Below are 14,005 nucleotides of genomic sequence, written 5' to 3'. Positions count from 1 at the left end.
GAGTTACCACCTGATTAGAGGTTTTCTATTTTCTTCTTTGTAATGTTGGCATCCTTACTGCATATGACAGGCCTTCAGTTGTCCTGGGGAAGACTATTGGTTGGTTTACTAGAGAGTGCAAAATCTGATGCAGCTGTGCATGGTAGCCAATCAGCTTGTTTAATTAAGCTTTCACTAAAAAACCTGGAAGCTGATTGGTTTCTATGCAGAGCTATTGAATCTTGAAACCAGATCTACATACGTATGTAATAAAACACCTTTTAATTTTGCACCTTTTATGTTTATGCATTAATACAAATGTAGCACCCTCTAGTATGCTACTAGAATAGTGAAGGCAAATCTATTGTGTAAGATTCAGGGTAACTGAGCGAGTCTGTGATTAAGGTCAGGTTACTGCAGGTCAAGCTGGATGGCTTAACAGGTTGGGACTCTATCACCTCCACCTGGTTCTGGAGGACCACTGGAACCTTCCAGAAGACAGTGAGCAGAAGAGGTGGAGACCCAATCTGCATGTTTGTGGGAGTTTAACCAATCCCAGGTTTGGAGGCCCTGGTAAAGTGGTGGACCAGCCCATAAATATAGGAGAGTCAGGCTGGCAAAGGAGTCGAGTGGAAGATGGAGTACTGAGTGGACTGTCGGTGGCCTGGGAGGGGTCTCCTAGGTCTAGGAGGGCTGGTTTTTGAGCTGGCTCAGGAGGGTCCATTCAGCAGTAGAGCATGAACAGGATCAAGACCTGGGAGCAAGGAGGAAAGAGTGAGCACATCAGCACTCCCAGGAATTCACAAGGGGAGAGACTGCCACATGTAACAAGCTTTCAAAGGACAGCGCTGTGCTCAATCCTTTATCCTTGTCCTGGGAGATCTTCAGAGCAGCCAGGAGGGCTGGTAGTGTCTGCAGGCTGCGGAGCTGGGAGCAGTGCTACAGGGGAGAGGAGACATCTGTGCATGTAATTTACAAGTTAAGCTGATTTTCAGAGGGGGGCTGTGAGTTCCTAAGGGCTGTCGCTACTTATGGCTTTCAAGGAAAGAACAGTACAGGATCTGTTTCTGTAAATAGGAAGGAAGTTGTCCTCGTGCATTGATTTAGTCAAATTGGGTATCCATAATCCCTATTATTACCCTAACCAAGTTATTTTCCCCTAATATAATAACAAAAGCCAAGCTCATGGACTGCTCACTGACTGTAGATGAAAGTGTGGAAAATGCGTGTTGCCTGACTGTGCAGAGCTTAGGGGTACCTAGAAACACAGTGGCCCTCACGAGGGTAATGCTACAAAAATAACTCAATACATTTGAAAATAAAGTGCCTGAAATTTGATTTACTATTGTATCACAATTCTCACTACACTACAAAACTCACAGTCTGTAAAGTTATTTGTATTGATGTCAGGTAGGGTCCATATATGGTGTTGAGGAATTTTACGTAAAGATTAAAACAAATCACCAGTGTGATCATTATCAATCACAATATGTATGCAGGTGACACAAGAACTTGCAACAGCAAATTGTTGCCTCACTATGATATTGATACAACATGGTATGTGGTAAGTGTGTGGGAATATCATGTGTGGCTCAATAGGTGAAATAGTCATCAAATCTGTATTATAGTTATATACTTACATTTGGCAGGAGCTTTGCTTTAAGAAAAGTTGAACAAACTTCCAACCTAAAGTATGCGCTAAATTTTGAAATTTTCACATATAGCCTATTGTTGGTACAGTACTTTTTATGGATTTGTCTAGGGCCATATCTAAAAGGCAGCTTGTGTGGGACTTCGACACATGATGCTGAGAATTGTGGTTTTACTGAAATGCTAGATGTAGGGTTCCCCAACAAATATCAGTTTGACAGAGAATGTCCATATGTATAGGGTTGTTTCCAGATCCACTTTAACCAGTTACCCTGGGCAAGGATCCTTATAAGTCCATGGACACCTTTAGAGAGATATAAACTCTGAGAATATGCCAATATTGTACTTTATCACAATGCCTTAGCAGTGGCGTATCTACTGCAAAGCAAACAAGGCGTTTGCCTTGGGCAGCATTTTTGGGGGGGGGGGGTGGCACCGCCCCCAGGCAGAAGGGACACATAAAGGTGTGATTGGCAAGGCATGGTGGGGGGGACAGCTGACACACAGGTAAGGTGACCAGCTGCAGAGGAGAGGAGTGGTAGGCGGATCCCCAGTGTGCACAGGAAGTGGTCGGGTGCTGGGTCCCCCTGTAAGGTAGGCTCTGGTCAGGATCTGCAGTGTGCACCAAGCTGTGCAGGGTGAGTGAGGCCAGGGAATGCCAGTGGAGGATCTGTGGAGGAGGAGGAAGAAGAGATCGAGGTCAGCGTGGAGGAGCCTCTCCGCTCTTTGTTGCAGCTGCTGCCAGAGATCCTGGTGGAGATGGGACACAGTCTCAGCTACTGCTTCTGGCACCAGATCCTGACACCAACTGGAGGAGCCACTGCTGGACAGGTAAGAGCTTGGAGGACTGGTGCTTCCACACTCCTGTCATGCTGTCCCCCCGGTTACGCTGCCCCCCTCCTGTCCCACTGCCCCCTGTCCTGCTGCCCACCGTCATGCTGCCCCCCACCTGTCCTGCTGCCTCCCCCACCTGGCCCGCAGGCCCACACCTGTCCTGCTGCCCCGCACCTGACCCGCGCTCCCCCATCACTATGCCCCCCATCATGCTACCCCTTCCTGTCCTGACCTGAAAAGATGGATCTTAAACAGGAAGGATGGGATATGTTTAGATTGGGGAGGTGCCCGATTTTAGTCTCGCCTAGGGCAGCACAAAACCAAAATACGCCACTGTGCCTTCATCATATTTGGCTATCAAACTCCTACATCACTCACAATGGCCTTTCCTCTGCAGTCACAATTTAGTCAAATCATCCCACTGCAGTAAGCATTATTTCTACATGTTTGTAAAAATGTCACAAAGAAGAAGTATCACCACAACCTAAAAATCCTTGTGCCGCCCCAGGCTGAAGCCCAATTCATGGCTGTTCCTGGTCGGGAAGGGGGGGCCTACAGCTACTAATCAGCACTTATTATCTCAGATCAAGTACCTGTTCAGTATATTTGGGGGGCAAAAGATAGCCTTGAATAACTTTTCTTAGAGACCCAAAAGAGCAAGCACGTGAGAAGAACCCTGCCGGATCAATATTGTTTGGGCACAGCTCCCCTCCCTCCATTATTGCCCTAATCAGGGGCACCTGTGCAATTTGTTTGCCTGTATTAGGTGAGCAACTGGTCCAGGAAACATTGCATGCTGGCTGGAGGTTGTGTTATATCTGCTGGCTACTACTAAAGATTGGTACTACATTGGTAGATAGATCACACAGCCTAGAGCGCTGACTGATCTTTTACTAGTGCCTTGTGTAATGAATAGAGCTGATTCCCCCCTCCTCCTGCTGTGCTGAATGGCTGTGCTCATCTGCAGCTTATGCCTGCTGCCAGAAGTGTCAAATGGTCCTTGTGAGCTGCATTGTCAGACAGCAGTGGGGAGAGAGGGGCAACTTACATGAGCATGCTGTTCAGCAACCCTAGGATTGATTAAAATGGGGCTACATGCACTTGGCCCCCTGGGAGATTTAATAAAGATTTTAAAGATGTGTTGATTTAAACTTTGTTTAAAAGGTTAAATAATACACTCAATGTAAGGTACAGCACAAGCATGATACTGTTATCCTAAATAAATATTTTATGCGCTATAACATAATGTATATGCTAAACATATTTTTCAAATTCATACATTTGTTTTTATTTTGTCTGTTACTACAGACAAACAACAATAACACTAATTTTATTCAGTCTATCCTTTTTCCCTTCTTTTCCTTCAGGCTGTAATCTTGGTATACCTACGGCTTCATAATCTGCTAGTTCCAGTCTTGCTTTGTTCTGCATCGTTCTCTTGCATAGATAGATAGCTAAACAAAATAAAACACATAATTTTTATGGTTAGTGAACAGTCATACTTACTATGCTTTTATCAACGTAAGATAACAACAAAAACAACAGCACAAAAGAACTAATCAGTCAGTAATGTTATATCTTTAATATAAAATGCCAAATACACTCAAAAAATAAAAACCCTAGATCAATGGAACCAAACACATGAGCAACAGAGTAGAGAGTCCCTTCCAATTTCTGCCTTCTAACCAGGCCACAGGCAGGGGAAGCAAGTCACCACCGAAAGGAGGTATGGCATGGCAATGGGGAACTACAGGAACAGTATATCATAAAACTGTCACTAGGTCTTGGCCCTACAATTATAGTCAGTAAGTCATTAGGAGGGTGTTTTGGGGAGGGAGATTCCCCTTCTCTAGCCTGCTGTTAGGACTACCTCATAGTTATTCAAAGGGTAACTCCACTTTCGTGAAAAAAAAATAGCAAATTAAAAATATATGTGTAGCATAAACAATTGCTACACACGCCATATTCAAATATAATGTGATTAAAAATGTATATTTCATTTTCAATCTGCAGTCACTGTAATTTTCTGCAATACAAATTATATTTTTGCTGAGATACTCTCTAATGGGGACACAGACTGAATCACTCTAATGGGAAAACAGGCAGCAGTAAAAACTGACAGGTTTCTAACCCATCTCCACTCTTTCCAAAACTAAAAAAAAGTTTTGCTTTAGTTATACTTTAAGCACTGTTGCTATAGGTAACTCTGGTATAACAATGAAATACCATTGCTAAGGGTAACTGCAGAAAAGAAATGTAAAATGTGTTAAATAGATGAAAGAGGTGACTTGATGATATGAAGATAAAGTTTCTTGTTGAGGCCACTTGGGAAAAGGCATCTAGTTAACAAATCCAAACACCTCTTTTTTAAACTTTTCATTGTCTGATTCCCAAGAAAAGCCCCAACTTACCGGCATTTTTTCTGAGATTTAGCAAAGTGCCTAGAGATACTAGATTTGTGTAAGTCTTTTTTAACATCTCTTGGGTGTTGCACAAACATTTGCACAGCACTTTCTATGTCCACGTGAATAAGCCCGAAATAATCAGCTGCTACACAGAATCTGTGTAAAATCCCAGAGGGCCTTTCATTTATTAGAAAATTGAATGACTGGCATTTTGTAATTTATTTTAACCTTAGTGAAATTTGGGGTATTTTATTGAATGAACCCAAGCTTCAGGAACAGTTGCCCAAAAAATCCAAAGTTATTTTTTGAAAAGCAAGTTATGTAAGAAAATTGGACATGCATTTACCATTAAAATCCAATCCAGTACAGGATCTTAGTCATACCCATGGTTATATGCAGGTACCTTCAAGTGATTGGACCCTGCCAAAAAATGAAAGCTGATGGGACATCTCCCATATTTGTGTCCTGTACTGTACTCTGGCCCTTGGAGCAGTATTCCTCCACCTGAAACCAATGATGAAGTACCATTCCCCCAACTGACACCAACAATGGGGTACTATTCCTCCCATTAAAACCAATGATGGGACACTGATGCTGGGGAATTTTCTATTCCCACTGGCCACAGTAAACTGGCCCTTTGCTTAGAAAGTTTGGAGACTCCTGCTTTAGACCATAGGCTCAGATGTTGTATTGTCTAATCCACTTTGCAATGGTGGAGCAAGAAGTAAGCAGCACCCTGCAGAAACATTCAGAAAGAGCAAAAAAAGGATGTAACCTAGAGGAAGGCACTCATCGCTTACCACATAAAGACAGAGGAGAGAGATTTCATAGGGATGAGTTGCAGCAGGAAATAAGGAGGACAGAACAATATCTTGGCTGAGGTGGAAGGAGGAAACAACCTTAGGGAGAAAAGAGGTTTTGGGCCTCAGTACAACCTTGTCCATGTGTAATCTAAGGAGAGGCTGTTTACAGAAGGTTGCTAACTCAAAGACCCTCTGTGCTGAGGTGATAGCAACAAAAAAGGCCACCTTGTAAATTAGGTCAGAGAAGGAAATATCCCTAATAGGTTTGAAGTGTAGCCTATAGAGGCCCAAAGGATAGGGGAACATGCAAGGTAGAAATATATGCAACACCCTGTAGAAAGGTGCAATTAGAATCAATGGAATGCTCTCCATCTCAGTTCTGTGGAGCAACTGAAGGAGACACTGTAGAGGAGGAAAAGCATAAACCAGGCTGTAAAAATCTCCTAGAGAACCTCTGAACCTGGAGACAAACCTATCCAGTTTGTTGGTAAATATGGATGCCAAAAGATCCATATGCAGCATAACTCACCTGCGGCAAAGGGCTTGGAACACCTCTCGGTAGAGAACCTATTCCAATGGTTCCAGTTGCTGATAGCTGCGTAAGTCTGCCTGCTAATTTTCCATTACTAGGTTGTGGAGGGTGGACAGGGCCTCTTGCTCTGCCCAGTATTCACTGGTTTCTACGTTGTTTCCCAGGATGCCCCAGCTCTTCATAATCCTAGACATGCTCAAATTTTGTCATGCTGTTTTGACTTTTTAAATGTAAAACGATGCAGATTGCTTGATATGGGTATTGCTAACATTTACTGTACATGTTATATAAGGTTAATGTTTACATGTAATTAATACTGTTTACATATAGACTGGTTTAGTTTCCAATAGGAGTATCTATCATAGTTTAGGTTCTCAGTAAAAATGTGCTGTGACAGTATGTTTTTCCCTTTTTGTCGGTAAAATGTCTTGGTGGGTTGGCAACTCTCTTTGGTATTGGTCCAGTAATTTATTTTGAATGAATTTGTTTCTTGCTATGTTTTTCTGCCTCCTTGTAATGTCCTCCTTGTGCTCCTGAACCACTCCTTTTCCTTCTGACTTCCATTTGAATGGATTAGTTGTGTTAATGTGCAAGGCTCTAGGAACTCTACATATCCAATAGTTCATTTGGAGGAGGCTGAGAGCAATATATACTCTTTCAAGTTAGGAATACATGCTTTAATTTAACTTTGTTATGTGCAAAACAGCAACTAAAACATGCTACGTTATATGACACTTGTAAAGCCACAGCTTTTGGTGGAACCATTTTAAGCACCACTCTGTAAAACAGCATTTTATGTTTGGAAAAGTGTTAAAGTTGGGCAATTTAAACGATAAGTTCACCTTTTTAAAAAACATAATAAATGCACGTTTTTCAGGTAAAAATGTTCATTTATTTAGGAGCCTGTAAAGCCGCAGACTGTCAGTGTAAGCTGGCTGTTCGTACCTCGTATGGGCAGGCAGTTACACAATGACAGGAACCATCAATGAACTATCTATAGAGGTCACCAGCGCTCTGGTAGTTCATCGAAAACTACAAGCAATCAGCTGCAAAGGCTGACGGTAGTTGTAGTTTTCCCATTCACAGAACTCTGTGAATGAATGATGCGGACAGGCGGCTGAAGCCCTGCACAGCCATGGTTCTTCTTTTAAATTGTAACAGCAAGTTCAGGGAGAAGATCTCCAGATCATTGTCACTAGAGGGGAAAGGTAAGGGAGCCGCTGAAGTAGTGGGAACATGTCACATGTTCCACCCTAAAAACAGGTGGAACATGTAACCAGTTCCCAAAGGTGATCTTATCTTTTAACAAAAGAGAGGGGAGATGTCATTAAATATAAAATATTTGCTGCGTTTAAGACAGAAAAAAAATTTATGTAATCCAGTTAATATATTTGAATGCTCAGCATAAAGATTGGGTGAATTAAATTTTTATTCGCTGCATACAAATTCACCTTCTCTCCCTGAGGATGTAGAATCTCATCACTTTGCTAAGTCCAATCAACAATTCCCTACATAACGCTTAATGCATAAAATTTGGTGTAAAGTGAAACAAATGCAGGGGGTAACTGGCTTTACCAATTTTAGCCCTATCTGGCATAATCATATCTACCTGGAGCTTCCTACACTTTCCTACACCACTAAATGGCGTACCAACAGCATTACCCATATATTCAGGGCGGGGAAGCTGTTAATGCTTTCTTATTTACAAGCTCTATACCAAGTTCTAGTCTATGTACTTTTACTACGTACATTTGCATCATGCAGTTGGGGCCCAAAACATACCAGTACATTTTTCTCTTTCTCCAACTTCCATCTTTGGCATGTTGCAACACAGTACTGTACAGAAAGGTATGATATCTAGCTGCTACCCTTCCCTACTTTCCATCTACTTGGAAGAATATCTCTGCAAAGTAATGTAACAGTGGCAGTCTGACATGAAGGAATTAATTAGTGAACAATGGGAAATGGCAATGGAAGCAGTACAAACTAGCTCCCTAAATACCTCCTAGCGTTTTGCACAACTGTACATTCCACTGAGGGTACATTATACTCCTTTCAAATTGTTTAGGATGGGACTTCCCCCTGACCCTGCATTTCCTAAATGCAGTAGGGACCATGGAAATCTTAATCATGTGCTATGGAGCTGTCCAAAACTACACAGGTACTGAGAGTTCATACTTAATACTATTAATCAAGTGTTTCAGTGCACTATACCCCTGATCCCAAGTGCTGCCTACTAGGTATACTGGATGATGATGTAGTTGATGCTTTTATTAAGGAAGCAATCTCCAGGACCTAATTTCAGGAATGCAGAGGCATCTTGCTTACTGGAAAACTGTCTCTCATCCCACCCACAGGGAATGGGTAAACCGTATGGGCACCACTCTTAGATAAGAACAGGTTATCTAACAACATAGTGGTTGTCTGTCCAAATTTGAGAAAGTGGTGGGTGGGTGGCTGGATATTCCCAGACTGGCTCAAACGGAACTAGACATGGATAGATTGCTGAGGTAATGTTATGTTCCTTTATGCACATTATCAATCATAATGCTGGGATATTGTGATGTACTGGAAATTTGCATGCTAAGCTTTCTATAGTTGGTAGATCCAACCTATGGAGAAGTGTTGTCTAGCTAGGCTAGTAGCAAATTCATTCATCATTATTTGGACCTGTGTCTTGGCCTATTGTTCTGAATTAATGTAAACATATATAACAGATGTATTTGGATGTCTGACTTATGGTTCTGGAACCTGAAATATGTAAGTTTGACAAAGGCTCTTTTGACAAAAAATAAAAATATTCCAAGGTGTGCACAAAGCTGACAGCAGCTGAGTAGCTAGAAAAGTGAATTTACAAAGGGGATGGTGGGTAGGGAAATCAGAAAGAAGTGTCTGAAGTTCTAGCTCAACTGGTTTTCTGTGTCTATAGCAACCAATCCATTTCTATCTTTCATTTATTTCACACAGCTTACAAAAGAAAAATGTAAAATGTGATTGGCTATGCTTCAGTTGAGACAAAGCTTGGACAAGTTCAAACACTTTTTATTAATTCTCTCGCACGGTTTTAACAGTAGGTGAAGTTAGGTTGTAAAATACCCTACAGATGAAGCTCTAATAGAATAATCAATAATGGAATAGCAAAAACATTCTTATGCTTTGCTTACAACTATTGGTATCTGCAGAAAAAATATAGTATAGATATTATGTGATCCAAGAATTGGTCCAACTGCTTTTGTAGGGTAAAATTTTTTTTCATTATTTTTTAAACCTTTTTAACCACGTCAAGTCCTGACACTTTCACCCCCCTTCCAGTCTAGGTCAATTTTCTGCTTTCAGCACTGTCCTACTTTAAGTGAAAATTACTTAGTCATATAACACTGTACCCATATGAAATGTTTTTCATTTTTTGGAGACAGATAGAGATTTCTTTTGGTGTATTGATCATCAAACCCACCATTGGGTTATTATTTTTGCTATATAACTGAAAAAATACAGAAGATTTTGAAAAGAAAATATTTTTTTTGCTTAGTTTTTGTTATAAAATAACCCAAAACAGTGTATATTATTTAGTTGTGTGAAAGTTATAGAGTTTACATACTATGGGAAATATAGTTGAAAACTGATCAGTTGAGACCCTAAAATGCTGGATGCTAGTATGACATATAGCAGTGATCAGGAAGCTGGCATGGGGTATGGTGGTGATCAGGATGCTGGTATGGCATAAGGGGTGATCAGGATGCTGGTATGGGGTATGGCGGTGATCAAGAGGCTGCTATGATCAGGGCACTGGTATATAGGCAATGGGCGGATGGGAAGTGGTTAAAGTAAACAATGCTAACTGAATATAATTTAGTTTTCTAAAGCATTGTTGTGTTTTTTTTGTTTTTTTTTAAATAAATGACTTTATTGTTTCAAATTTCTTCATCCTTTCTCGCATATTAGGAATGCTGACCTCTTGCATGTGCGCCAGAAAGCCAGTTATAGAATTAATTGGGAGTGTGTATGTCAGAATGACAACTCAGAAAAACAACTTCAGGGACAGAGTATTGTCACCCTGTAACAGGAAGTGCCTGAGCATTGACCTGAGCAGGAGCAACGAGCATTGTTTGAGCAGAATCAATAGGTATTAGTTTTATAAAAGTTGAAACTTTAAAAAAATGGATTTTGAAATTGCCACTCTTGGATAGGCATCTTAGCGTAACCAATATACAGGGATATGGGAAGTACTAGAGACATAAATGCACACACACACGTTGAACTGGATATACTGATGTTTTTATTCAACCTCACCAACTATGTAACTATGTAATATCATAGTTACATAGTTAGTCTGGCTGGAAAAAGACAAACGTCCATCCAGTTAAACCTTCAGAAAAAAAAAGTTAAATTCCTATACCCACAGTTGATCCAGAGGAAGGCAAAAAAAAACCAAGCAAAGAATGATGCAATTTGCTCCTGCAGGGGAAAAAAATTCCTTCCTGATCCCCCGAGAGGCAATTGGATATTCCCTGGATTAGCTTTACCTATAAATGTTAGCAACCAATTATATTCTGTGTATCCAATACACAGAATATATAGTCAGGTCCATAAATATTGGGACATTGACACAATTCTAATATTTGTGGCTCTATACACCACCACAATGGATTTTAAATGAAACGAACAAGATGTGCTTTAACTTCAGACTGTCAGCTTTAATTTGAGGGTATTTACATCCAAATCAGGTGAACGGTGTAGGAATTACAACAGTTTTCATATGTGCCTCCCACTTGTTAAGGGACCAAAAGTAATGGGACAATTGGCTTCTCAGCTGTTCCATGGCCAGGTGTGTTTTATTCCCTCATTATCCCAATTACAATGAGCAGATAAAAGGTCCAGAGTTCATTTCAAGTGTGCTATTTGCATTTGGAATATGTTGCTGTCAACTCTCAAGATGAGATCCAAAGAGCTGCAAGCCATCATTAGGCTAAAAAAACAAAACAAACCCATCAGAGAGATAGCAAAAACATTAAGCGTGGCCAAAACAACTGTTTGGAACATTCTTAAAAAGAAGGAATGCACCAGTGAGCTCAGCAACACCAAAAGACCCGGAAGACCACGGAAAACAACTGTGGTGGATGAGCGAAGAATTCTTTCCCTGGTGAAGAAAACACCCTTCACAACAGTTGGCCAGATCAAGAACACTCTCCAGGAGGTAGGTGTATGTGTGTCAAAGACAACAATCAAGAGAAGACTTCACCAGAGTGAATACAGAGGGTTCACCACAAGATGAAAACCATTGGTGAGCCTCAAAAACAGGAAGGCCATATTAGAGTTTGCCAAACGACATCTACAAAAGCCTTCACAGTTCTGGAACAACATCCTATGGACAGATGAGACCGAGATCAACTTGTACCAGAGTGATGGGAAGAGAAGAGTATGGAGAAGGAAAGGAACTGCTCATGATCCTAAGCATACCACCTCATCAGTGAAGCATGGTGGTGGTAGTGTCATGGCGTGGGCATGTATGGCTGCCAATGGAACTGGTTCTCTTTTATTTATTGATGATGTGACTGCTGACAAAAGCAGCAGGATGAATTCTGAAGAGTTTCGGGCAATATTATCTGCTATATTCAGCCAAATGCTTCACAACTCATTGCACAGTGCAGATGGACAATGACCCAAAGCATACTGCAAAAGCAACCAAAGAGTTTTTTAAGGGAAAAGAAGTGGAATGTTATATCAATATTGTACCGCGCTCCAATCTATACAACTATAAGTGCTCTGATAAATTATAAATGACTGAAGTGTATCACCAATAATTCAATAATATTCTAAATCCATAATACTTGAATCCAAAATTGATATAAATCCATAATACTTGAATCCATAATTGATATAAATGTATAAATAAATGAAATTAATATTTTTAAATAAGTGCATAAAAAACTAAGTGCATTAAAAAACTAATAAAAAGTGAAAATATATAAATGAAAAAGTGAAAATAAAAAATGAAATAAAACTGAAAAAAATGAAAAAATTGGAATGACAGTTCAGTTCATACGAATTGAGATGGTAATGTAGTTCAATCTAGTCTGCGTAGTAGGTCAGTGTTCATGGCATGAACCTCTCTCTCCTTCCTCCTCTCCTTTCTCCTCAATACAGCTTTTCTCAATAAGAACTTTCTCCTCTAGCTGCTTGACTTATTCCTCCATAGCCGATACATACAGAGAAGGGAAAAAGAAACATAGTGTCTTATCCTGGGTAACAAATGTTTATTGAGCTTCTGATCTCCCACTCACATGGTATCAGTAAAAGTAGCGCTTTGTATACAATGTATCCAAATCCTCCTGCAAACAGCCCTGCAGGTGTGTGTGTGTTCACTCGATATACTCGCCGTTCCTCTGTGGATGCGTGATGACGTCACCGCCCCTCCCCTACGCGTTACGCTACAGGGACTCGTAGCTTCCTCTGGGGGATGTGTCATTCCAATTTTTTCATTTTTTTCAGTTTTATTTCATTTTTTATTTTCACTTTTTCATTTATATATTTTCACTTTTTATTAGTTTTTTAATGCACTTAGTTTTTTATGCACTTATTTAAAAATATTAATTTAATTTATTTATACATTTATATCAATTATGGATTCAAGTATTATGGATTTATATCAATTTTGGATTCAAGTATTATGGATTTAGAATATTATTGAATTATTGGTGATACACTGCAGTCATTTATAATTTATCAGAGCACTTATAGTTGTATAGATTGGAGCGCGGTACAATATTGATATATAAAGTTAACATCTATACACCTGGAGAGGGTGTAATAAGTACCTGGCGATCTAATATCTAATTAAGCACGTAATTAATTTATTAGTGGTTCACTTTATTCATTATTTATAATTATTTTCATACACGGAATTAATTGCTCTATAAGTAAGAAAACTTCTAGTGGCTCACAAGTATTTAACCAATTTGCAAGTGGAATGTTATGCAATGGCCAAGTCAATCACCTGACCTGAATTTGATTGAGCATGCATTTCACTTGCTGAAGACAAAACTGAAGGGAAAATGCCCCAAGAACAACCAGGACCTGAAGACAGTTGCAGTAGAAGCCTGGCAGAGCATCACCAGGGATGAAACCCAGCGTCTGGTGATGTCTATGCATTCAAGACTTCAGGCTGTAATTGACTGCAAAGGATTTGCAACCAAGTATTAAAAAGTGAAAGTTTGATTTATGATTATTATTCTGTCCCATTACTTTTGGTCCCTTAACAATATGCAAACTGTTGTAATTCCTACACCGTTCACCTGATTTGGATGTAAATACCCTCAAATTAAAGCTGACAGTCTGCAGTTAAAGCACATCTTGTTCGTTTCATTTCAAATCCATTGTGGTGGTGTATAGAGCCAAAAAAATTTAGAATTGTGTCAATGTCCCAATATTTATGGACCTCACTGTATCATGTGAAGGCTTTTGTGAGATTTCAGGGATTTGATTTACTGTACATATACTTTAACAATGTAACTGTACTGCTACACTATTGTTGTTTTATTATAATTATATACATTTAATATATTTTAGACTTAAAAACGCAACTTAAACTTCAACCAGTATGCTTGTAATTGTTCAGAGATTCTATACAATACCATATAAAAACACAGTAATATCGCATATGGATTAATAAAGAGATCTTTCTTGGAGAGAATCTAACTGGCCATTAAATGAGACTTGTCAGCTAAGAATTGCAAATGTAACTCTGTAATATGACCCAAATTGTATGAGAGCTGTGTTTAAGAAAAGAAAGGTGGTTGCCAAGG

General features: G+C 39.9%; 1 protein-coding gene across 2 annotated transcripts in view; it reads right to left on the bottom strand.

Annotated features, from left to right (window-relative positions):
- The window catches only part of RGS6 (regulator of G protein signaling 6), a 577,949-nt gene that overhangs the window by 98,602 nt on the left and 465,342 nt on the right, over window positions 1-14,005 (bottom strand). For both annotated transcript variants that reach the window (XM_089686857.1, XM_089686858.1), the window contains exon 7: window positions 3,853-3,917. In XM_089686857.1, coding sequence (XP_089542983.1) covers window positions 3,853-3,917 — 65 coding nt within the window. The remainder of the gene's footprint in view (window positions 1-3,852; window positions 3,918-14,005) is intronic.

The sequence above is a fragment of the Staurois parvus genome, unplaced genomic scaffold, assembly GCF_062004578.1.
Source record: "Staurois parvus isolate SC_StPar_1 unplaced genomic scaffold, SC_StPar_1.0 ptg000414l, whole genome shotgun sequence".
In the NCBI taxonomy this organism is placed as follows: domain Eukaryota; kingdom Metazoa; phylum Chordata; class Amphibia; order Anura; family Ranidae; genus Staurois; species Staurois parvus.
Note: the sequence above shows the minus strand (reverse complement) of the source record. Positions and strands in the feature narration are given on the sequence as shown.